Below are 25,554 nucleotides of genomic sequence, written 5' to 3' on the forward strand. Positions count from 1 at the left end.
TCCTTTGGAACCCATCTGTACTGCAAGAGCTGTCCTGTTAGTACTGTACATGTATCCTTGCAATAGCACCGTGAGACAACTTTTGGTTTTACGTAGCCGCAAGTTATATTAAAAAGACTGTGGTAATATTAAACTTTAAATTGACTCTTCAGCCCTGCATGGCTTGCCACTGCTTGATTTCCATTTACCATTAAAGAATATCACTGCATTCAAAGCCAGAGTTGCAGGCAAAATCCTATCCCCTCAACAGAAACCTCTTTCCTTTGTAACCCAGGCTTCTTCTATTTATACTTCCTCTTGTTTATCCTCTTCATTTGATAATTTAAGTTTGGGCAGCTGAAGCAATTTCTCCTTTGTTCCTGCAAGAAGGTCATTTTATGTCCAGAAGATGCATCTAATATCACCATGGCTTTGAGAAAGACTTATCAACTTGCACAAGGGAAAGGTGTGGGAACTGCAGTACTGTGTCAAGCTCTGCTGTTCTGTTTTATCCATCGCCAAAGAACAACCCAAAACAAGACATCTATTAACTTATGTTTTCCATTTCTGGTGGACTTCTTAAACACTGAATAGAGGAAGATGTTACTGTGCACCAGTGGGAGTGTGATAGTTCCCAAGATTTGTTTCAATTACCTTTTTCATTTAATGTAGGAGGTTAACAACTGCTCTGCAAGAAGGGAGAGGGGAATGCTGTACTCATGGAGCCTTTTCTTTTCCTAACTTTTTTTTTTTCTTTTTTCTTTTAAGAAAACAATTTTTATTTATGCCAGAGGAGTTTAATTACATAAAATTGATTCTCATGTAATCCTCTTCATCTGACATTATGAGAACAGTAGTGCTTGTTAAACCAGATTATATTTCCCATTCTCAGAGTACAGCAGAGCAGCAGATTTGCAGAACACAATATTTTTCTGTTTTGTTGTCAAAGGACACAGACCCCTCAAGGGCAGTTATACTGCTTCACTTGCTAAAACTGCAACCACTCAAAAAACCCTGCATCAGTGCTGTTGACATCTACGCTGAAATTTCATTACCATCATGCACATCGACATTATGAACCAAAATAAGCACTTTTCTCTGTTCTGATCAGAATGTATTTGTTGGAGGCATTAGATCTCACAGCCGTGCTCAGCAAGCAATTGAAGCGGCTAAAGACCAGAAACATCAACCCAGCATGAACAAGAAAATGAGTCTAGGCAGCATTGTTCCTGTGTGTCCTCCACATTCCCCCATTCTTGTCTTTCAAGATTCAGTTAAATCAAAGTGAGGGAACTGCAGCTTTTTCTTCTTCGCATTGTCAGAATGCATTTAAGAGATTTCTGATAGTTCCAAAAATACCATGAAAAGGGAAGTGTGACTCATGATGCCCTGTTGAACTCTCTGCCGAAACTGGTTGGAGAATCATCTACAGTCTAAGAAGTGACAAGAAAAGGGCTGGCCTTAGTCTGGGTGTAAAGAAGAAACTAAAAATAATCAAGTTTTCTGTAACAGGAAGGTAGTAACAGCTGTACACCTCCCAGCTGTTACAAATATTACAAGTGTCAAACAAAAAAGAAGCAACACAGAGAAATCTGTATGGGATCTGTAATTGCTGGTGATTCTGTTTCTGTAGAGCCTGTGAAGAGCAACGTTAATTCAGATTTAAAATCAAAATTATGTCTGCAATGGATGTATCTGGTGAAATACACTCAAATAAAACTACAGTCTTACATCTATGCAAAATCTGAATTTAGAAGAATGTACTGATAAACTCCAACTCCATGTGCACAATGATTTGCAGACAGACCTGTGCTCCCTCTGTGTCTAAGTGACTGCACAGCACCAGCTCCACTCGGAGCTGTGCTCAGACTTATGCAATCTTGCTGAGAACACACTGCTGCTAAGCAGAGCTACAGGACTTTTGATTCAGAGGTGGCCCATGTCCAGCCAGATGGGTCATGTTTGGCTCAGTACAAAGTTTGCCAGAGTCTTTGCTGGTTTACCATGCCCTGCAAACATGTAGATTACTGGCCCTTTGTAGTAGGCTCAATGAATGGCTGTATCCCTGGCAAATTTCAGGAAAAAATGTGTGTTCTTAACAAAGTAAATAAGATATCTATAATATCTGTTTTGGATTGGTTCTTTATTGCCCTCATGAGTTGGGCCCATGTTTGACATTCAGAACTATGCTGAGAGGGCAATGGGGAAGCTTCAAAAATGAGCAATGCCTGGTGAGGTATCCCACCTGCAGGAGGAATGAGTTGCTGAGCAAGTGGACTGATGCAACTGTGAATTACTCTAAGGGAGCCTCCTAAAAGCAGGAGGAATTCTCTTCTCCTGTTTTGCATCAGGAGTTAAATTATTCTCCATTTAGGCATTACTGCTGTCCATTGTATTGTATGGAAGGAGACTGGAACCACATTCCTATTCTGCTCTGGAGATGGGTATTACCTGGAAGCACACAGGACTGGTGATCTGCTTATTCAAAGGCCTGTGTTGCCAGAAACTCTTTATTGCCTGAGAGCAGTTTACAGCATAGCTATCTACACAAGAGCATCCTCACTGCAGTAATACACACCCTGCTGGTACAACAAAACCCATTCTGAACCACAGGAGAGGAAGAAGTGGCTTGAAGTGGTCCAGGATTAGTCTGAAACTCCAAAGCCTGAGGTTTTATCCCTTACTCTGCTACAGATTTGACCGAGTCAGTACTAGACTCTGTGTGAGCTGTCTTACTCTGCTCCTCATACTACCTTCCTCAAGCTAGTGTGGCGACCTTCTACTCTCCGCTACATTTTGCCCTGCACAATTTAGCTTTGAGGGTTGTTATCAGTTGCTTCAACTGGCAGGATGAGTCAAAGAGAGAAAGAGCAAGGGAACCCCCAAGAAATAAGTGACACACTAGTCTGGGCAGTCACTCAAGGAAAGTCATGGAAGAAAATGATATGGCACTCTGCTTTTAATACTGGTGAATAAAATGACAAGCCTCTTTGAGCTCTCGTATGTGAATTTCTATGAAGTTACCTCCCTGAAGTTTCCAAAGAGTTAAACAGAGTGAGTTAAAAAGTTAAATAGACAGTTAAACTGTTTAGCTGTACTTTTGAATTTTCATCCCTACATGGTCAACACAGCAGGACAAACTCTTAGGAGAGTAATTCAGCTCAGCCAAAAGTCCTTGCTGTGAATCACTCTGCAGCAGAACCAGCCTCTTTCCCACATTTATTTAGAGGGCATATAAAGATAATTGGGGTCTACTTGATTGCTGAAATCTAGGTGCAGTGCATATCCCTCCCATATACAGCTCATTCTGGAATGAGTCATAATTCCCAGGAAATACACGTTATACTAATCATTGCATATTTCTGCAGAGATTATTGTAAAAGCAGTCAAGATTAAGAGAGCCAAACAACTCAAGATGAAAGTATTGCAAGCCTGACTGTCAGGTGTAAATGCGACACTTCTTGAAGGCCATTTCAAAGACAGCTATTTCTGTTGCAAAGTAAAACTCTTTACAATGCAGTTTTTTTTCCCCTCAATTGGCCTGGTGAGAAGTGTATTTTTAGAACAGCTTTTGGGTATATGCTGCAGCACTCATTTCTAATAATTATTTTGATCAGTAATTATAACTTTTAGTGGCTATACATGTGACTTAGAAAAATATAAGTATGTGATTGAGGGATTGGCTAAAATCAAGGGGAAACTTAAGCAGTGCTCAAAAGTGAATGTTAAGGCTCAAATGAGGTTACTGTTTCTTCATGGTAGAATTTGTCTTATTTTCTGTGATCTGTTTCTCTTGCTAGGTGTTTGGAAAGGATGCAGCACAATTATCTAAAACCAGGTTCACCTTTGGTAAAACAGCCTGGTGCAATGCCCTAATAACTCAAAGAATGGTAAATGCTAGAAAATACTTCAGGAACAATGATGCTAATGGGAATAACTATAAGGTGACTTCACCTTGTCTAGAGATTACAAACCCGTCCTGAGCAGACATAGTACACAAATATTTTATCTGAGGATCTGGCCTTCTGCAAACAAACAAACAAACAAACAAACAAACAAAAACACCCTCTGAGAATGTGCCGTAACCTAGCGTGATCTCTTCTCTCTGAACTGTACCAACCACACATTTAGCAAGCAACAAGACAATATCACAACCACAACAAACTGCCACTGCAGGGGGCAATCAGAGCCAAATTACACTTAGGCACACTGGTCAAGAAGGGTGATTGATGAGATACTGAGTGAAAACAAGAATAGTGAACATGGGAAGACCCAGTGGCTGGACCTCAGCTGTTAATTTTCAAGTGTTTTACTCTTTTTTTATTTTTAACTAAAAAAGAAAAGTATTAATAAAGTGCAATTTGAAGAGGAGAGGAAACACATACTGAGAAAATAACTGGATTCCTTACTTTCAACTTTAAGCCAACCCTACTGAGTTTCTTAGAACCACAGAACTAAAAAATCAGCCAAATTTCTTGAGTTTATACACTGTGCCCATTTACATAACACTACACAAGCAAGAGGATTTCTCCCCTCAGTGGAAGGAAGGGTTCTTTAGTCCCTTTAGCTACCTGCCTCCCAGTGACAGCCAGCAGGAGAACTCTGCCTTCAAATTAGGGACTGAGAGAGACAGATGGAGATCAGGATGGAGCATTACAAGGAAAGTTGCCAGCAACTGGTGAAAGTTCAAGAATTCCACAGTAGGGCCCTAACACAGCAGTGTATAAACAGTCCCAGAACAGACTAATCAAGAAAAGAAAGCCAGGAGATTTTAAAACAAAGCCCTGTGACTAGTCACTACACAGCCTGTGTCTTGACTCTGAATGAGATTCACTTGACACTTCTGTACAGACTTCTGCTTACACCATTTGCTCTGTGCAGATTAAAGGTCAGAAGATATGTCAAATTTGGATTTAAAGACCTTTAGAAAAGTACAATGACTGAATTAAGAGATCATTGTACAATCTTTTACTGTTCAACAGAAGAAAAAAAATGCTGTTCTATATTAACATCCTTTACAGGCCTGGGATTCTAGTTTCTTCTAAAGTGAAATGTTATACTTACTACAATTGCAGTGACTGGAAAACAATTACTGCTGTTCTTGCTTATACAGGGATAACAATAGATATTAAAATGGGTATTCTTGCTGTTTCTGGGAGATAGTTAATCTTTTTATACATTCACTGCTTGCAAAAGGCAATCTTCCTACAAATGTACTCAATAAACATATTAAAGCTGAAGTGACTAAATGTACAGTGACTGTAAAATGTGACTTTAACTTGCAGTCTTTCATAGTACCTTGAAACATAGTACCTAGATCTCAGGTAGGAAAAGATTTAGTTAAATCAATGCAAATGAAATTTATAGTAATATACTTCCTTAAACTCTGTTTCATATGAAGAGTAGTCAGTTAGAAAAGCACAGTCTAAAAAGGAGAGAGAAGTGCCAACATATTGTTCTGTTCCCCTGCCATTTGACTGCTCTATGCACAAGCAAATTGGGACACTTTCTTTATGCTTGGATTGCATAGGAAAAGAAAACTCATGTAATTTGACTGATGAAAAATGAAGAATTTTAGGGAAAAGAAAGAACAAGCAAACAGAATAGGACTTGATAGAAAACATAAGTTTTATAAAATGTGTAAAAAAGCTCAAAATACTTAACTGTCTTAGAAGCTTGATTTTCAAAAATGACTTAGGCATTGAAAGGACGAGTCTCACAGGTGTAATCAGGATTTAAGTTCATATTGCTTAGGGTTTTGGATTTATTTTACCACATTTAATTGTCCCAGGTTTTATAAATATACAAATATATATAAGTTTGGGGCATTGTTTGAGTGCTCAGCACTATCTAACGAGCTTATTTCAGTTTCAGAGTCTTTCTGGATTAAGCAAATGTCAAGTATGAACCATACAGAACATACAAATCCAGTCTGAGACTTAAATTTAAAGTCAATTGCATAGGTTTTCATAGAAATGCCAGAAAAGAGAAACTACTGCTCATTTCACATCCACTTCCACTGAGTCTGAAAAAGCCTGAACATGAAAAATTATTTAGAAATATATTTATTATTATTATTATCCTCAAATGACAGAGTATATCATAAAATTCTCCAAGATCAGAACTGAAGACTGTCTTATATATTGTTACTATAAATATGTGTAAAAGTAAATGTGGCAGATTTTAGTAATATTTTAAACATCTATCATCATTTACCTTGAAGCACAGCAGACATCACACCAGCAGTATATCAATACTAATCTTCTACTGCATTTCACATTTGACACACTATGTTAGTGTAGTGGATTTTTTTTTTTAATTAATTGCAATATTGAGCCAAGACATTTTCAGTTGTTTGAAGTAAAAGCCACAAGGCGCCAAGTGATTTATGCAGAATTGATACTACTAAACGCTAGTAGAAGAAAGAAAACGTCTACTCAATAAGACACAAGCATTTTATAAAATATTTTTTAATTTGGAAATCAAATCCTGGTACCACTATTAGTGGTCTCAGTCTGTAGCATCTGATTCTTGCAAGAACTTGATTACTTACTTTTAGCATACTGAGACAAAACATTAACCATGGAAATGTGAGAGAACTCAAAACATTCATCTCACCTAACCTTAGCATTCTGATAGCTAATCTGCTAAGACTGCTAAGAGTCACAGGAAAAAGGGGAGCACTTCTAAAGATTGTCTCGTCCCACATGTGAATCATGATGTCCCTTGCTTTGCATTGGCTCTACAGGGGGTCCCCCAAATTAAACACCTTATTTTTCAGTCAGCTGAAGTTATAAGAGGTGATTTTTTCTCTGAGCACTAGTCATTTGGAAACAGTGAAAGTATAGAGGCTGCACAACTGTTCTACTTTTTAGCTATTTTTACCTTGCCTTTTCAGTGACTCCCATTTGTTGATGAACATCGATAAATTCCATGAGTTGCCTTTGTAGCACGTTTTCCTTTCCTTCAATTTGCTTAATAAAATCATGCTGCAAAAGACTAGATACCGTTGGGCGCTTCTCATAATCTTTAGTCAAGCACCTGTGCTGACAGAAAAAATGTATGATCATTCAGGGCTCACTGATAAGTTTTGAAGTGCCTGTCTGTAGTTCACTCATACCTTCATAATAAATACATCCATCTTAATCATAACAGATGTATACTGGAAACTTGAAGTTTTCACAGAATTGATATGGCTAAGAAGTTAAATCACTACGTTATGAAACTAGATATTCTTCAAATTAAGAAATTGCAAGAAAAACATAAATATCAAGTGTGTTAGCATGTTATTTCACATTTCAAACCTGGAGCCTCATTTGAAAGACAAAGTAAAACTACAATTGCAATCTAGGAGTGCATATGTTGATTACTCCTTAGGTAAAACTCTTACATTCATGTACTAAAGTGTCCAGGCTAATCTGAGACACTTAGTCTAGAGCTCATTTTTTTGCAAAAGCTTAACATGAAAAATGTTACATATCTATCTACAAAGAACACCCACCCAAAACTTTTCTCCTTTTTACAATTTAAGGAAGCAGAGTAAGAAAAATATTAGCAGCAACGCATTTCCACAGAGAGTACAATGATATTTTACACCTGACATTTACACATTCCATATTCAGTTACAGTGGCCTCAGTTGTTACGCACTTGTTAATGAAGTCATTGAATTCGGATGACCACAGTTCAGGCTGCTGTAGTGTTGGAGGAGGATTCCTGCAAAGGTCAGTGTGACAATAAGTTAATAAGCTACTCAGTTGACAAAAACAATGTGTGGAGGCAGCCTGAGTAATGAGTTTTAGAAGGCCACTAAAAAAAAGATATTGATTTCCACTGGTAAAAGGAGCATGGGCAGATGACACAATACCTTGGTGGTTCTCCTGCTTTACATAACTAAGAAGAAGAAATAGCAAGGAGATGATCTACCAAGCGTAGCTAAGAATTACTGTATTTTTTCAATTAATCAATAAACAGAAATGCAAATAAGAAACCATTAATCACTATTCACTTATAATGGCAAGTTTCTCTTTTCGAGCCTGAAACAATATACTTTCTTAAGAGAATTTTTAAAAGAAAATCTATTTTAAGTTTTCCCAGAAGGACTGATTTAATCAGATTGCTGAACAAAGTGTCAGAAGAAGGTAACTCTTTATTAACTATTTCTGATTCATCAGAAGATAATCAGAAGTCAGCTGAAGGACTAGATACAGATATACTGCAGATAAATACTTTTTTCTTGGCTGTTGAGTTAAAACTGTTTATTCTAGGTGTTAATGTGGTTCTGATTGTTTTAACAGTCTTCTTCAATTCCGAAAAGCCATTTCTACTGAGTGTAGTCACTTGGACCAAAGGAATCAACTACATATGAGGTGACTCCTTTTCTGTCTATTTTTGGTTAGTCATCGTAACTGCTTTCTTCAAGTGCTGCTTGATGTTAACTCTAGCACTTCCACATTTTTCTTAACTAGTTTAAAAGGTGTTGGTCTTTTATTTGCTCCAGGAAGAAAGGGTAGGCTCACAGTATTTCTAAGGGTATAAGCTTGATGTTTTTTTTTAAGGTCTAGCCAAAATTACCGGCCACAAAAGTTTTTACTGCTTTTTCAGTAGAAAATAGAGGTGAGAAGAGCATTCATGTTCTGCTTCAGTGCCAAGTCAGCCAAGATTTCTTAAAACTGAAGGTAATTAAAACCAATTTAGGTGACTTTGCTGAAAAGGACTTGAAACACATATATGCAACATGGTCTCAAATGTTGTGGTATTACTTCAGCTGTTAGAGTAAAGTCCACTAGCTGCTGTATGATCATCCCCTATAGTCTTTTGAGACTGATGTTGTTTGAAACACTGTAAGTGGTACTTTGAGTACTTTTATCTCCAGCTTCAAAGAAAGTACAAAACAAGTTGGTAGATACACTGCCTGAGGACAGCAACACTGAAGCTGGCAGGAGCAGCACAAGCTAATGAAAGGTAGGGGACTACATTTATGTGAGTGGTGGAACACCTTGCTTCAAAGGACATGTGATAACTTTTAAGGACAGCTGTGGGGCCTGTTTTCCACACTGGCCCACTAAGTCTCTACATTCCTATCACAACACATCTGCAGAATGAGAATATGTGTGAACAGGGTATATGGGACTCAGCTGAGTCTTCTTCTTGTGCACATTGGGCAACAGTCCACAGAGCAAAAAACTATGCCTTTGTCTCAAACGTAGCCAAATCATCTCTGAACTTCTCAATGGGTGCACATGGTTGAATCTGAGCCTTCAGAAAATGTATCTGGACAAAGTATTTCTAACCTTCTAGTATAAACAATGTAAAGAAATTGTACATACTTAAATAGTCTAAGTTTGAAGAAAGTACCTGCTAAAGTTCATCCTAACCAGGCAAGAAATAAACACATCAAGATATTACCTTGGTATTTTGAAGAGTGCCCTCATAGGGTGCAAATCAGCAAGGGGTGGATCTCCATCTCCCAACTCTATTGCAGTAATACCCAGGGACCATGCATCACATCTGGCATCATAGGAGCTATCTAGCTGCTGCTCACAGGCAATCACCTGTTAGAGGAAAAGACTTGGTCTGTCACTGTAAAGTCAGATATCTGAATTTAACAGCATGCCCACAGCTGAGGGAATCTCTTACAGGATGGAGATAGTGGGTGAAATAATCAGAACTGCACACGTTTAGGAAGTTAAAAAACCCTGCTGCTGAAAAAGCAAGGTTAAAACTACAGAAAGTTGGTCTTTTGTGAGCACCAGCCTGTTATCTAGTCAGATGTCCTCTGATCTGACAAAAGGGTGTAAATCCTCAGCTTATTTAGTTGAAGGTGGAAAATTGCACCCATGGCTGAGGGAAGAAAAAGGAAACTCAGCAAACATAAACCTCTTATCTGTGGATTATTCTTGAAAAAGAACTAATGAAGTTATGTTGCTCCCTGTATAAAGTGAAACAAGAAGGAAGGCAGGAGTTGATTTCATTATTTCCCTTTGGGTTCTTATTCAGCCAATTCAGACAATTTAAAGATGAAACTAATTTATCAAGAATGTAGTTGCTACCAGATATTACAGCAAATATATTTAATTTCATATACATTTTGTTTCATTCACAATGCCAGCTGAATTACCTACAGGTCTAGGCAAATGTGTATAAATAGAGCATGTTTATAAGAATACATGCATATAGACAGAGTAATTTCATGTATTATAAACGGATGTATATGTATGTGTGCGTACATGTGTTTGTGTGCACGCAAAGAGACTAAGTACATAGGCTTATTAATAACTAAAATTTGTCCTGCCTTATCTTAAAATGTGTATTTATATTTTTCAGTTTCAGGCTGGAAAAATTGCCAAAGATGCACAATGCATCTTATTTATTCAAAATAACATCTTTAATTTCTTGCTGTCAGCTATGAATAGGTTGTGTTAAAAACTGCCCAGGTGTAGAAATTTAAAAGTATAAGTTATAACATATCGCAGTACCACCCTAGGCTCCTTCCTTCCAAGTGAAGATGAGATCCCTGGCATAGTTTGAGAAGTTGGAAAGGATTAAGGGTAGTACTCTTTCCCCTTTAACATTTTAGTAAACAATTCAACTTCTCACTCCCTCACTTTAACTTTTTAATTTCAAAATAAAGACCCTTTTAACTTAATCCTTGCAAACATTTAAGAATATAGCTTAAAAACACATTTTCACCAAAAGAAATAGCAATATCTTTTGAAAGGTGCAGTAGTCAGGAAGAAAGATAGAGACAGAGCAGAAATGCAGAATGTGGCAGCTTGAATGCCACTGACAAAATGTTTTGAAACTTGAATCTAACCTCTGGAGCCATCCAGAACGGGGTACCCACGGAGGTGTTCCGGCGGAGACGAGTGCTGGTCAGCTGAGCAGACACACCTGGAAGAACGAAGGGAAGCTATCATCAGAGCAACTGCTATTTCCATCCAAGACAATTCTTCTGAATGGTACCATCCTTGACTTGTCTTGTCATGCTGTGACCTTCTTTGCAGGTGAATTTCAATGTTATCTTTCCAGTTCTCTGCTATAGGCCAAACGCTCAAAAGTACAGAGCTCAGGTTCTGCACATCCTTTGATTCCAGCAACTTCAGCAGGACTGAGATTTAGTCCCAAGTGCAAGTTTTATTAGCAATCTGACTCCATATATTTTGACTGGCTAATTACTGTTTTTCTATATCCTGTTTTAGGAGAGTAGTAAAGCATTTCATGAGGTTAAAAAATCTACATCCCACTATTTCTTTTTTACTTTTAAAGCTCATTACTGACACTAGACCTTGGTTTCATTATTTATATATTTCAGGTTAAGCACTATAGATCCTTATCTGCATCTTTTAGCTGTTCTACCATAAAGGAAAAACAACAAAATAGTGAAACTTCAAAATGCTTACAAAAACAGAAGTCTCCCCATTCTCAAAGCACCATCAAATGCCTGCAAATCAGCTTTGCAACATGAGCTGTAGTTTAAGGAATTAACTATTTCAGGCCATGAGTTGGAAAGTGAATTCTGAAATCAAAAGATTCTTTTTGGTTTTAGAGTAAAAGACACACTGAAATATTAGAAATTCTAGTGAACTACAGTGAACTTCTGATCTGCCTGCCACCCATTTCCTGCCTTAAATATAAGTGGCATGGAAGTAAGGGTTGGAAATACCTCTAGTGTGTGCAAAGGGGTGAATACAATGTGGAGAAAATCAGCCCTTCAGCTAGCAAGGCCTGAACTGTTATGTTAATTTATGAGTCATAGCCAACTATGAAGTCCAGCAAAATCATATTCTGAAGTGCCAATATCAAGGATGGGATGAAAGGTACTGTTTTCTACTCATTTTTCCAACCTTACTCTGATTGACATTGAAGCTCATTTATTTTGCCTTCATACATAAGCTCATTTTCTTTTTCAGAAAACAAAAATCTTCAGTTTCACTCTGTGAGTACCATTTTGTTTTCTGAAATGTGAAGCTTCACTGAGCACCACTGGCCAGTTTTAACACGTTGCATTTTCTCATTTCAGTATGCTTGACTTTACTTTCCTGAAAACCCCATGGTTTTATAATAGGAGCAACTCACATCAACTGTCCAGTGGAAACACTCTCACTAAACTCTATCTGGATAGAAGCGTGTTTTTGTTTTGTTGTTGTTGTTTGTTTTATTTGTTTTCAATTGGAAGTCAAGAAACCATAGAGGGCTTGATCTGCTTTTTGCTCTAAAGCTCAGCTTTAAAGTTCAGCCCTGGTCAACAAATTTTCTACATTTGTCTACACAGAAACATATATAACAGCCCAAAATAAGGCAACAAGATCTTGATTTCTAAGTCAGCCTCTTCCTTTGAGAGAAACACAACTGTTGCCTTTGGGGCTGCCTCCTTTTATTTTACTCCAGGCTTGACACAATTGAATCTCTTCCTCTCTGCATACCTGTAGAAATTCCAAAACAGTGTTTGCACCAAGGAAATCAGGAAAATCTGAGGTTAAGCCCAAAGTCCATCAACCCTGCCTCAAGCTCAGCTGAGCAGGGGCTTTGTTTTTGCTACATTGAAGAGTTGTCTGACGTCCGGCTTCTGGCTCACAGAGTCTCTGGCTATTCCCAGCCTCCAGCAAAACACATCATTCAGAAAGCAAGGAGTAAGCACACATCACCACGGGTCTGTCACCATCGTAGTGATACAAAAGGACATCATTACGTGACTCTTGCTTTTAGAGGGAAAGGAGGCTACTGTCTCTTTTTAGATGTTGTGGGAGTCTCCTATGCTAAGCTCTTTTTTTTGTAGTCTTGGAACAGGAGCTGGGATTTAGATCTGCAGGCAAAGGCAGGAACTAACTGAATTTTTATTATTCCAGTGTCATAACTTCCAGTGGAGATAAGGAGCCAAATATAAAAAGAACATTAATGTGCACAATCTTCTCTGTCTATGCACATTTATTCTCTCTGAACTGTAAGTATTAAATAAACTGAAGGATTTTTTCCTTTCTGAACCCTCCCCCCCTCCCCATTTTTTTACTTCAGTAAAAAGCTGATTGAATTTGAATTGTTCAGTACTACTTTATTTAGGCTTTTTTTTTTTTTTTTTTTTTTTTTTTTGGTGGGCTTTGTTTGTTTGTTTTTATCCTATTGCTCTTAGCACTAAAGTGGCATTTCAGATTATGGAGTGTAGGTCTTATGAAAAATGATATTTCCTTGGGCTTTTTCTCTGTATGGGGAGAAGATGATGTAATTCCACACTTAGTAACATTTCTTCTAGCATTTCAGTAACCAGTCAAGCATATAGCTGGCCAGCTTTTTTTAACTTGTACATTTTCTAACAATAACATCTTGCTCCTCCTCCATCTCCTTTACTACTGCTTTGTTGCAAAAGGAGTCAGATATTCTTCTATGGAGATTTAAAAATACATCACAAAGCAATATTTTATTACACAGAAATTGTAAATCTTATGAAAACGAATGGCTTAATAAATAAATGCATTAATAGCATCAATGCACACTACAGTATCTTTTCTAATGTCCAAAAGAAAGTAATGTGCATATGTTTGGAAAAAGTATACTTTTTACTTTACTTGCTTATTTCAGACATTAGTTTACTAATTTAAAAAAAAAAAAAGAAAAGAAAAATAACAAATTTACACAACGAGTATTAGACAAGCTTTTCATTACAAAAACTGGCATATTGGAATAAAACCAAAAGTAAAGCCACCTACTTATGACCTTAGCATTCAACAAAGGAAAAATAGGGCAGAAATGATCTCCCTATTATTAGGAAAGACTTGTCTCATATTTGCACCCGATCTGAGCAGACACTGTTCCGATCTAAATTGGGAGGCTGTACAACACCGTTTTATGATTATGCTCTGTGACAGAAGTATGCACGTTGTACTGGTTGATGTTAATGGGGGAACTGAGAGCCCCAGCAAATTCTGCTAAATTGACATTTTGCACACAGCAGGGAGACTGCATTTCTTGCACTCTAGCCACTACATCTGTAAATAAAAACACACAAGCCACCTCAAAGGGCCTACACACTATGTATCTCACTGCATTTGGCTACTTCTTCCACAACCCGCTTTCATTTGTGCCTTCAGTGTCCATTCCCTTAACAAAGAATCCCCTTTGTGTGACTTTTCCTCCTAAAAAGGACTGTGAACCAAACCCTCCATCTTGCCCTTCTTGAAGACAGGAGTGACAATAGCTTTCTTCCAGTCTTCAGGAACTTTCCCTGATTTGTAAGATCTTTCAAAGATTATCAAGAGTGGCCTTGCAATGGCATTGACCAGCTCCCTCAGCATTCACGGGTCCATCCCACCAGGTCCCATGGACTTGTGTACATCTAATTTGTTTAAATGCTCACTAACCCGATCCTCCTCTACCACAGGTTTTTCCTTGCTCAAGACTTTCCCACTGGTGGCAGAGACCTGGAATTTCCAAAGATAAGTTTCACAAGTAAAGACTGTGGTAAAGATCACACTGAGTGCCTCAGCATTTTCCATGTCCTTTGTAACCATATCCCCTGCCTTTATATATTGCCTTAATGCAAGTGATGTTTTAATGATGAAATAGATTACGAAGACAAGGAAACTGGAAAACTAGACCTTCCCAAACACTCAGGAAAACACACATTACATATGCAAATCTTTAACTAAAATAGGGCATGTCCAAAAGCTAACCAAACAGCCCTTTACAAATCCAGAAAGATCAAAAGCTTAGCATCCAGGAAGACTATGTACATGAACTGCATAGGAGTTGAAAAATCCATGGTGTTTAACATAATACTAAGAGACATGGAGTAAATGGGGGATAAAAAACAATGAATATATAATATAAAAATATAGGTCATGTACACAGAGAACTAAAGAAATCAAAGTCCAGTGGCTTTCCCAGTAAATTCACCACATGGATTAAAGATGAAGAAAAGGCACTTTTAAGTATAGAGAACAAAATGAAAATCCTAAATCAGATACAGAATCATTATAGGGTACATACAGATGATAAAACAGCAATCAGTGACCTAAAAAAAAAGCACAACATTCACTACACCTGTGACAAAAGTAATCTTTTATAAATGAAAAGTTTTAATACAGCTTCTTTAAGAAATATGAGGACTTTTGTATTACAGGAGACTGGGCAGGATGGTGTGGTGGCATATTTGAACATCCCTAAGCCTACAATTCTGACTGCACCAGTTCTCCAAGGCCCTAGATAGAGCAGGTGACCATGGGCTGCCCTCCTCATGCTCCTGACAGTTCAATTCAGCACAACGCTAATGATTCTAATCAAATCTCATGCTTCAGGGCTTCAGCTGGTTTCCTGAAAGAGATGCACAGGAACATTTGTTTTCCTGATGCACAATTGGCCAGGTGGATTTCATCAGGAGAACTGGTCTTCTCTGGAGCCTTAGGGATTTGTGCAGCTAGACACAATCTGGTGCAGTATGCTGGTGAGAAAAGTCCTCCTTCTTAGATGTTGCCTTCCTTACATATTTGGATTCAAGCTGACTGCCACTTTTGAGACCCAAAAGGGATTTTTGCTCTATGAATGGAGAAGAAAAAAACAAAACAAAAAAAACGCAGGAGATTTTCTCCTTATATGAATGACATAGTTTACCTGCTAAGATTATCTGGGTTACTAGCAATACCCATGCTGATGTGACAGAATATTTAAAACACCTAAGGACAAAAATATGTCAGTTCAAATTGAGACTTTCAACGAATTCTAGAACTACCTCACCTAATCACCTAAAAAAAAAAAAAAAAAAAGAACATTGCAGCATACTTTCCAGATGGTCCTTCTTCACAGAATCACAGAACTGTAGGGGTTGGAAGGGACCTTGAAAGATCATCGGGTCCAACCCCCCTGCCAAAGCAGGTTCCTCAGAGCTGGCTGCCCAGGTAGGCATCCAGACAGGCCTTGAATATCTCCAGGGAAGGAGACTCCACAAATTTCCTGGGCAGCCTGTTCCAGTGCTCCGTCACCCTCACCATGAAGAAGTTCTTTCTCATGTCAGCGCGGAAGTTCCTGCCCTCTAACTTGCAGCCATTGCCCCTTGTTCTATCCCCACAAACCACTGAGAAGAGGTTGGCTACATCCTTCTGTCCCCCACCCCTCAGATATTTATATACACTGAGGAGATCCCCTCTCAGTCTTCTCTTCTCCAGGCTGAACAGACCCAGGTCTCTCAGCCTTTCTTCATAAAAGAAAGGCTTTCTTCATTCTTGCCATACTCAGACACAAAACAGTCTGGGCTGACTAAGAAAAGGGCTCAAGAGATGTGTATTTTGTGACCCTGGTGAAAACCAAGAAGTCTTTGCTGGCCAGAAAGGGATATTTTTTTTCTTCATTCTTCTGTGACATTTGACACCAGCATTCTATGTCAAGCTTCTTGATTGTTTAAAAATGACAACTTTATGTGAATTAGTAGGGAAAAAAAACACAAAAGACCGAGTGAACAGCTTATTCTGGGTACAGTATTTGGCCACGTGATTTATTTTTGTTTTTACTGGACAGCACAAAGGTTTTCATTCACCCATGGCCCATAAAATAAGTTTGTAAAGACTAAGCCTTTGACAAAGAATTAAACATTCAACAAAGAAAATATTCCACAGCTCACGTCAATGCAATCCATCTTATCCCTGCTGACCCTGGTGTGAAAAATTTGGAATTACTACTTTGATTGGGTTCAAAGCACTTTGACAATCTGCTCATGAAGAAAGCTTTCTTCATTTTTTTTATTTATTTATTTTTTTTTAAAAACTTTTGAGACATCATAGAAGATGTCTAGTAAATGTTTTTTAAAAGTAACATGTGAGTGTCATGCTATATGGTATGCAGAAATGACAACACAATAATAGCTCGTTTTTGATCTGAACCAGTGAAGCAGACAGCTCTATTATGGATGCATGCTAGAATGACTAAGGCAAATACAAGTCTTGCTATGACTCATTGCTTAAAGTAAGCTAAAGGCAGAAAGATTTTTATTTTTGAATACATTCAAATGAAATTATTTTAATTAATTGTTTCATTTTTTGCAGAATGATTCATACAGCATTTATAGCTAATGCAGGGCAAGAAGAAGGAAACACAATAGGGTATTCTGACTACTCTAGGACAAGCAATCTACAGAAGTTTGGAAAACTACTCAAGGTCATGCTGCATACCTCTTCAATGTCAGCAGGACATGCAAAGCTGGAAATCATTATAATATATTAAAAAGGACAGAGATTAAAGCAACCTTTCCCAAAATGCCTCAGTACTCCAGCTTCGATCACTCATAATTGACTTTCCAACCTATCCCAATGGTATGAGAGCACACAAGGTGGCTCTCAACTTGCAATCCATGCAGCCTAACCCACACTGCAAGCATTTGCAGTACAGTGCTGTAAGCCTTTTGTCCCTCTGCAATGCCATGTGTCACACAAGGCTTGCTAGACTGATCTGTGATCAGTCAACAAACTACCAAGCGTGGTCACGGCAGGGAGAGGTACTGGGCTCTGAGTGACACAGCACTGTGTCACAGCAAGGGAACATGAGAGCTGGTGAGGTGTCACGATGAAAGACTCAGTGCTGTGGTTCCCTCTCCAACCTCTGACCCATGATTTTAGATACTTTCCCCACAGGACCAACAGAAACCTCCTTCATGCATCAGTAAACCAGAAGAAGTGAGTAATTAAGCAGATCTATTAAACTGAAGTCTTACCATGGGCTTATTAATTACTTTGAGATTGGCCCTAATATTTTGGACATGCTGATTTTATTATTCTTGGTTTTTCATTATAGCAAATGCTGGCTCATCTACACTTCAAAAACACTTAACCTGTTTAATATAGTCAGTGAATTTTAGAGATTTTGGCTATATTTCTACATCAGAATAGGCATAAATATCATGCAACAAAACATAAAAAAACACCCATGCAACCTGACTTATAGTGACCAGCTGTTTCTGATCACTAATCATAGTAAAGCAGTATCAATATTTCATAATCTGCAAGAAAAGCAGTAGCATACCACTACGGAATCATAACAGAGAATGCTGACAGAATTACTACAAATTCTTTTGGGATGGGAAATAACCAAGAAATTTAATTTATGAACTAAACTGAATTATGAAATGAACTGAATACCTTCATTTAGTATTACCTAAATGAAATTATATATGCATTTTAAAGCAGAAATTAATTCATTAAAAATACACTACCAAAAAGTCCATGTCCTACATTTGGCTTGTTTCACAGAATTGTAATTTTGAATAGTAAGAAAGCCATCCAGAAATGTAAACTTCAGATTTTGTTGGCTCTTAACTTTGGATGACTTCAAATGGCTTTAAAAGAAGAGTGATCATTTTCTCCATGGCAAAATAAAAACCCTATTACATTTCAAACAAAGCTGACCTCCATTTATCTGCAGTTTCCAAACTATGTGGAAGAAATAGTTCACACAAAAGCTGACCTCTGTTTATCTGAGCTTTCATTCTACACAGAAGAAATAGTTCAAGTATTAATCAAAGTAATGCCACTTTCCAATATGTCTAAAAGTAATGCAGTATTCTCTTTCCTAATCTACTTTTTCCCCAATGAGTCATACTCCAGTTAAACCTGCTGTTAGGCTAATCTGTTAGGCTACTATACATCCATGCTAAAATCGTGTCAGCTACATGCACAGTAGGATATCCGAAACTGCATTTGGAATGCCAAGACAATATTCACGCACAACTTTTAAGTGCAAAACTTCTTCTGAAGAAAAAGCAGAAAAATACGAACTAAGCATGTCTGAAATACAAAAAAAAAAATCTTCATTATAAATATACTTTATTAATGTTGCAATACATGTTTTAATTATGCAAATTGTGATCTCTTTATCCACAGTGCTAAAGAAACCCTTGAAGTCATTATTCTATTAACTGCGTGCAGAACAGTTTGTAATTTTCCACCATCTGCCAGCAGCAGTGAGAATGCATTACCTTCTTTCCATGTCTTCCACTGGAACCTGCTTTACCCATAGCAAACTTGGAAACTTCCTATGTATTGCTCAGCCACAGACTTCCATAGAGATTTTTAGATAACATTAGTGAAACTGAAAATGGATATTACCAGTCCTTTCTGAGATTCCCTTTCTCCCAGTGACAATACCAGGTGAACTGGGGGAGTCATGGGATCTCTTGTAGTTAGAAACAGGCTTAAATAATTCCAGAGAAGAAGGTTTAACCTCTGTCTTTTTTTTTTTCCCCTCAACTTTCTCAGCTGTTTTTTCAACGACCTTTCATGGTAGTAACTTCAACATGGGGTAACTTCAATTACACGTGGTATGAATTTTCATCTGATGCATGGGCAAGCATGATCTTCAGCAAGGAACAGTGGTACTGAAAATCTAAGTGGTAGAGTACAATTTATATGTTCTTTTCTGGCCATTTCCAAGGCAACAGCTGCTCATCCTGAGATTCTTCTAGTCTGTGACAGCAGGCTTCAGCAGTCCCAGAGAAGTATAAGCTACTTCTGCTCTTGTTCAAGACTCTCATCCTGCAAGGTCAACCCTCAAAAACACAGCTGAAGAGGAATTTTCCATCAGTATTACACTCTCCTCTTTTTAGCTAAAAAAATCACTTGCCCCATGACTTAGATGTTTCAAAACTTTTGGGATAGGAACGGTTCTTTCCTCACACGTGATTCTCCACACATCATCAACCTGTCTAGCTTGCTGACCTCTAGGATCGTCTTCTTTCAAAAACATATAAGCATGAAAGTCTCTGACTTACAAACTCCCAGACTCACTGGAAGGGCAGGGGATTTAAGAAATACATCAGATCTTTGGAAATGAAACTGGTCTTTGTCAGAACAAAATTAAACACTAATAATAATACAGCTAAGTTTATTTTCTCTCAATTTTGGAACAGCACATTTTTTGACATTTCAGAATTTCCAAAGGAATGGGAATTCTGTCTTAGACTAACTGTATTTAATACATGAAAAACCCTGATTGATTTCAAGAAATTTCAAGCATCCTGATTTCAAGAAATGAAGTTGAATTGAGAGGGACTATTCAAAGAAGCAAGTATTTGTCAGCATAAGCAGATGTTATACACCCAGCTCTCTATGAAATTGGTCACACATTGTAAGATGCAGATGAATATATGAATTTTCATTACAGATGAGGTATGCTATGCATGCAAGTAACTTCAGGCAAGTGTCTTTTTAAACTGATGAAACAAGGTCAGACACTGAAAGATATTTAGGCAGAACAAACTGCAGATAGAGTGGTCACAAGACTTTCAGAAGTTATCTAAGATTTAATTCATTTGGATTTATGTCATAGAAGTTTCTAAAAAATTTATTAAGTGCTTATCTGCATCTTTAGTGGGTAATTTTATTTTATTTTTTTTTAAACTGCCTCTTTACAATAAAGAATCAACTGCAAGCAACCAGAAATCTGAGAAACATATACAAAGGACTTCTAAAAAGTGAGAACAAAAACATTCCCTTCATGGAAAACTAGTGAGCAGCTGTGAATGTAATTAAGAATATTTATAAAAAGGGGATTTGCTTTACACCTTGTCTGTCTCCAACTCTTTATTTAATACTATATAGCTGTCATCCTTTAAAGGGCTGCAGGACATTTATTTTTATCTTAATGTTTATTTTTCTATGAAGTCTCTATCCTATACCGAAAACATGGCAGTTACACTTGAAAAAAAGTTCAGCTATTTATTATTTGTTTTGACACAGCAGAGGGAAACTTGAAGCATAATTGTTGAGATTCTCAGGTGTAACATCCTTCCCTAAAGGTTTTCCTCCAGAACAGCTAAACAGCTAATTCCCACATATATTCAGGTAGTTAAATTGCCTTCAGTCAACCTTCTTTTCTCACAGAGGAAAATACAAATTTTGTAATGTATCTAGAAGTTTAATGAATTCAGGGACTGAAACTGTAGTGTTGATCCCCTTGGGTACTTCTCATTATGTGTAGTCAAAAAGAATGATTTTGTTTATCTCTGTTGATCCAAGTTATCACACTGGATGGAAGTGAGGAGAGAGGATGCTTCCCTGGTAACAGTATTCCAAACGTCTAGATTGGACAATTTAAATTAAAACACCTATCTGCTAACTCCTCGATTAGCAATTTATCTCCAGAAGCATTGGTATGTAGATACTATAAACTCACTTACCGTGTTCTGATCATTAATTCCTCTATTGGGATTAAGGTGTTTATGAGACCTGAGAATAATACTGGGATGAGTTCTATACAGATTAAGCAATATTGCAGCAGACCTTTGAGCGAAAGCAAAAATTTCACTCTTCAAAACAATCTGGGTGAGGCAATGCCATGGTATTCTTTCAAAGTCTTTCTTATCTCATCAACTATCAATATGCCTATGAAAGGCTAACGGTTAAGACTGTTTTAAGTTTGTTGTTAAGATTTTGGGAGAGCTTTTGCATAGACTTTCTGTATTACATCAGGCAACTCAGTCTCTCTTAGGGTTTTGGATCCGCAGTCTGTAGCTGGAAATTATAGTAATCTAACTCCTTGTATAGCATTGTGAAGGTCATCTATTGCAGACTGTGCAGTGTTCAGAAACCATGGTCACAGCATACATAAATGCCTAGGACGCAACAACCATAAGGCAATGTGTATGAATTGTGTCACAAAATAAAGCTTCTAAAAAGTCAGTGCTGCTGCACAAGAAAGGACTCACAGTGGTGGTACATTTCATAACTAAAGTTCAGTGAGTAGAAAAAGAACAAAGAAAAGAAAAGTCAAAGTTGACTTGTTTCATTGAAGGTTAACTGTTTGTTTGTTTTTTACTTGTGACTCTTAGAAGCTCCTAATAGTACTTCAGAGCAAAAAAGTGACACAACAATGCAAGTTCAATATGACCACTCAACACATACAGATGAAGAACATGCGTTTTTTTTTTTTTTATTGTGCTCCATAAAGCTTCACAGGTCAATTTTTCAGATATGGGTTTTATGTACCTCTTTAAATACAAACCAGCATAAGCAGTATCAAGGGAGGAGAGCAAAGGGTTCTTCAGGATCATCTAATCATCAACCAGCATGTAGGAGAACAGTGCAACCAGAATTATCTTGGGAAGGGCTCACTTCTGCTGTCAAGTTTTTCCTGGTTAAAGGAGCCCTGAATCCACTGTCTTCATTTCCCTCTACATAATGGAAAAGCTGCAGGCTTAGAAAGGGCTGTGTGATTATTTGTGGTGTTGTTTCATGGTTTTTTGTCTGTTTCGCCCTACGTAATAATTGGTTAACCTAAAACAAAAAATGTTGTTTCCACTAAGTACCTACTGGGAGACGTAGAAAGAGATTGTGTCCATGCATCTATATCATTATGTAGCCTGTATCATTATAAGCCACAGGTTTATTTAGTGTTAAAAAAAAAAAAAAAAAAAAGAAGTGGCAATGAGTTTCAGTCCCTGATCTAATAAACGCTTATATGCAACAGTCTGTAGCTGTGTCAACGTGAGAGATTTTAATCAAATCACATTCCTGGCTAAAAAATACTCTTGAAATCTGATTAATGTGGTTTTAAATCCTCTTAAGTAGAGGACACAAATCTCCCAAATCCCAGCTGAATACCTTAAACATCAGCCTGAAGGGTGAATGGTCTTCCCTGATGGTTTTGCAAAGACTGCATAAGTTTTTCCCATTTGAAAATATTCATTATTGGCTTGAGATTGGCTTTAGGGAAAAAACAAACAAACAAAACAAACAAACAAACAAACAAAACTAGATAAAGTTTCTATTTATTCCTAAAGTAGGGTGCAGTTCCTTTAGAAGGAACTTATTTTGCTTCCTTTAGAAGGACTACTGGCCCTTATTCAACCGACGTAAATGTGTGTGCACATATGCATGTTTATTACACATTCTCCTCTATGCTTTAGCATCGCAATTCTTTTCCCACAAGATTTTAAAATTATTTTTTAATTACAGACTTAGCAGTAGATTTCAGTAACTGACAAACAAAGAATTGAGGTCCTCACCCCTAAAGCTTGTACATTTTGACATTTGCATAAGTGATTTAATTTTCAAAAGTATTGATCCTCCACAGCTCTAATTGCCTTCAGCACCTTAAAAAATAGCATTTGTGACACATTAAAAACCTGTGGGCAAAAACATTGATTTTACCTCACATTAAACTTCCAGACAATCAGAAAATACTAGTAACTGTATGGCAAATAATTTATGAGATCTTGAGGCTTCGCAACTGAAAATTTTATCTGAGTAATAACAATGAACATAAAAACCTACATTTTCAGAATTAGTAACCCTAATAGTTGTGGAGATTTTGTGTGTGAAGTAGGAGGTTTGTACAAATACAATCTACTGGCAGGAAGACACTAGATTAATGGGAGTTAAAATCCCATGATTAGTTTAAACAATTGTTATGTATCAATTAAATAAATCTCATTAACAAGATAGGAGGGTAATGGAAAATGAAGATTTTCCATCTTCTGAATGGAATCATGATATTTACAGTGGGCTGCTGTACTATGAAGTAGTGACCTATAAATTAAATTAAATCATTCGAAGACAGTGCACTACCATAGAATAACAGTTCATAATAAGAAGTACTGAAAAAAATTCATAATCCCCTTAAATAAAACAACAGTCAAACTTTTAAGGCAAACCACTGTGTTATGTCTGAGAAATAGTTGGTAGCATCATTTACCTGTGTCACCGCTTCTTGCCTTCTGGTGGTGAAACCAGATGACAGCATTCAAGAATCATTTAAGATCTAACAGACTTGAGCAGAGCCTTTTATATAATGTTTTAGGTTCAGACTTGCAAACATTAATCCATTACTCTTCACAGGATTTGGAAAGTGGGAATTACCTACATAATATATGTCCTTTTGCTGCATTCAGGTGGCATCCCTTGTTTCATTTCAAATCAAACAAATTAAGTATACATGACTGAGGTGGAACTGTCCCATTCTTCACAATTTCTGTTAAGTTCTAAGTCCTCTCAGTTAAAAGTAAGGCTTTTGGCTATCAGTTTCTAAACTCACTGAATCAGCACATGGTCCTCGAGGATCTAAACACCAACCTTATTTTGAGCCCTGTTAACTTGTTTTGTCACTTTACTTACTATGCCTGCCCTGAAGCACTTGGCACTTACTAACAATGTATTATAACTTACTCTTTACCCATGCTTTTTAAATGGCATTAGTAAAATGGCTGGAAAAGCCAAAGTTCTAAAAACACTGTCTGCAAATAATTTATTTCTATCCAGTCAAAACTGACTCGCTATCCAAGTGATTTTTAAAAAAGAATTCAAAGTCTTAATAAAAGCTAATATAACTCATCTTTTCTGTTTTGTTTCCTCTATTCTGTTTTCCATGCTTCAAATGTACAACATTGGTCGTATATATAAATAATGTAACATACCAAAATCCACGAGCTTGACTCCTCCTTCAGTGGTCAAAAGGATATTATTTCCTTTAATATCACGGTGGATAGTTTTGTTTTCATGCAAATGCTGAAGTCCCTGGAATGTGAGATGTAAACATGATATTTTTACTAACAGCTCTGACCTCTATATTACATTTGCAGAAACTAAAAGTAGCAGATAATTATGAGAAAAAAAAATACATAATCCAAATATATATGTATAATATATATAATATATATAATCCAAAACCACAGAGATGTCATTCTTACAGGAAAAACTCTTGGCATACCATGAGTAATAGATATTTTTAATTGCTTAACTTTCTGTCAAATAGAAATTTTAAGATAATAGCAGAAAAAAAGAACTATGAATATATGCTATTTATTACATCTTTAGAGTATAAACTTAAAGAAAACTGCTAAAGCCTATCAGCAATTCCAATGCAGGAAGTCAAATTCTGATTAAAAGACAATGAGAAAGAAAGACACTTGATCAGCTGTTTTGTTTTTTTTTTCTTGTGGAGGCATTTGAATTCACTAGGACCAATGATCATTTTGCTATTAAAAAAATATCTTGGAGCCAGACATAAATTGAACAGCATTCTGGGTATATTTCTGCAATTTCTCAAAATAAAAGCAATTTTCATGCAGAACTATAGTTATTTAGAAAATAAATCAGTCAGAAATCAATTTCCATTCCATTAAAAATGAAACAAACTGATGAATTTACCTTAACTTACCTTGCCTGAATTACATAGAATCATAGAATAGCTTGGACTGGAAGAGACCTTAAAGATCACCCAGTCCCAACCCTCCTGCCATGGGCAGGGACACCTCTCACCAAACCAGGTTGCCCAAAGCCCCAGCCAGGCCCTGAACACCTCCAGGGATGGGGCTTCCACAGCTTCTCTGGGCAGCCTGGGCCAGGGCCTTACCACTCTTTGAGTGAAGAATCTTCTTGTAACTTCCAACCTAAATCTACTTTTTTTTTTTTTTTTTTAATTAAGTTTAAAACCATTATTTCTTGTCCTATCACTACACTCTGGGACAAAGAGTCCTTTCACAGGTTTCCTGTAGACCTCCTTGAGTACTGGAAGGCTGCCATAAGGTCTTCCTGGAATCTTCTCCAGGCTGAACGGTCCCAGCTCCCTCAGCCTGTCTTCATAGGAGAGGCACTTCAGCTCTCTGA

At 37.2% G+C, this 25,554-nt stretch overlaps 1 protein-coding gene across 1 annotated transcript in view; it reads right to left on the reverse strand.

The window, feature by feature from the left end:
- Nucleotides 1-9,381: 9,381 nt before the first annotated feature.
- LOC309874544 (myosin-IIIa-like) overlaps nt 9,382-25,554 on the reverse strand; it is a gene marked incomplete at both ends in the record, with an annotated part of 40,234 nt that continues 24,061 nt past the window's right edge. The window contains 3 exons of the mRNA XM_082752792.1: nt 9,382-9,531; nt 10,794-10,870; nt 24,363-24,462. Coding sequence (XP_082608918.1) covers nt 9,382-9,531; nt 10,794-10,870; nt 24,363-24,462 — 327 coding nt within the window. The remainder of the gene's footprint in view (nt 9,532-10,793; nt 10,871-24,362; nt 24,463-25,554) is intronic.

This window comes from Aythya marila, assembly GCF_965140915.1.
Source record: "Aythya marila genome assembly, chromosome: 2".
NCBI lineage: Eukaryota > Metazoa > Chordata > Aves > Anseriformes > Anatidae > Aythya > Aythya marila.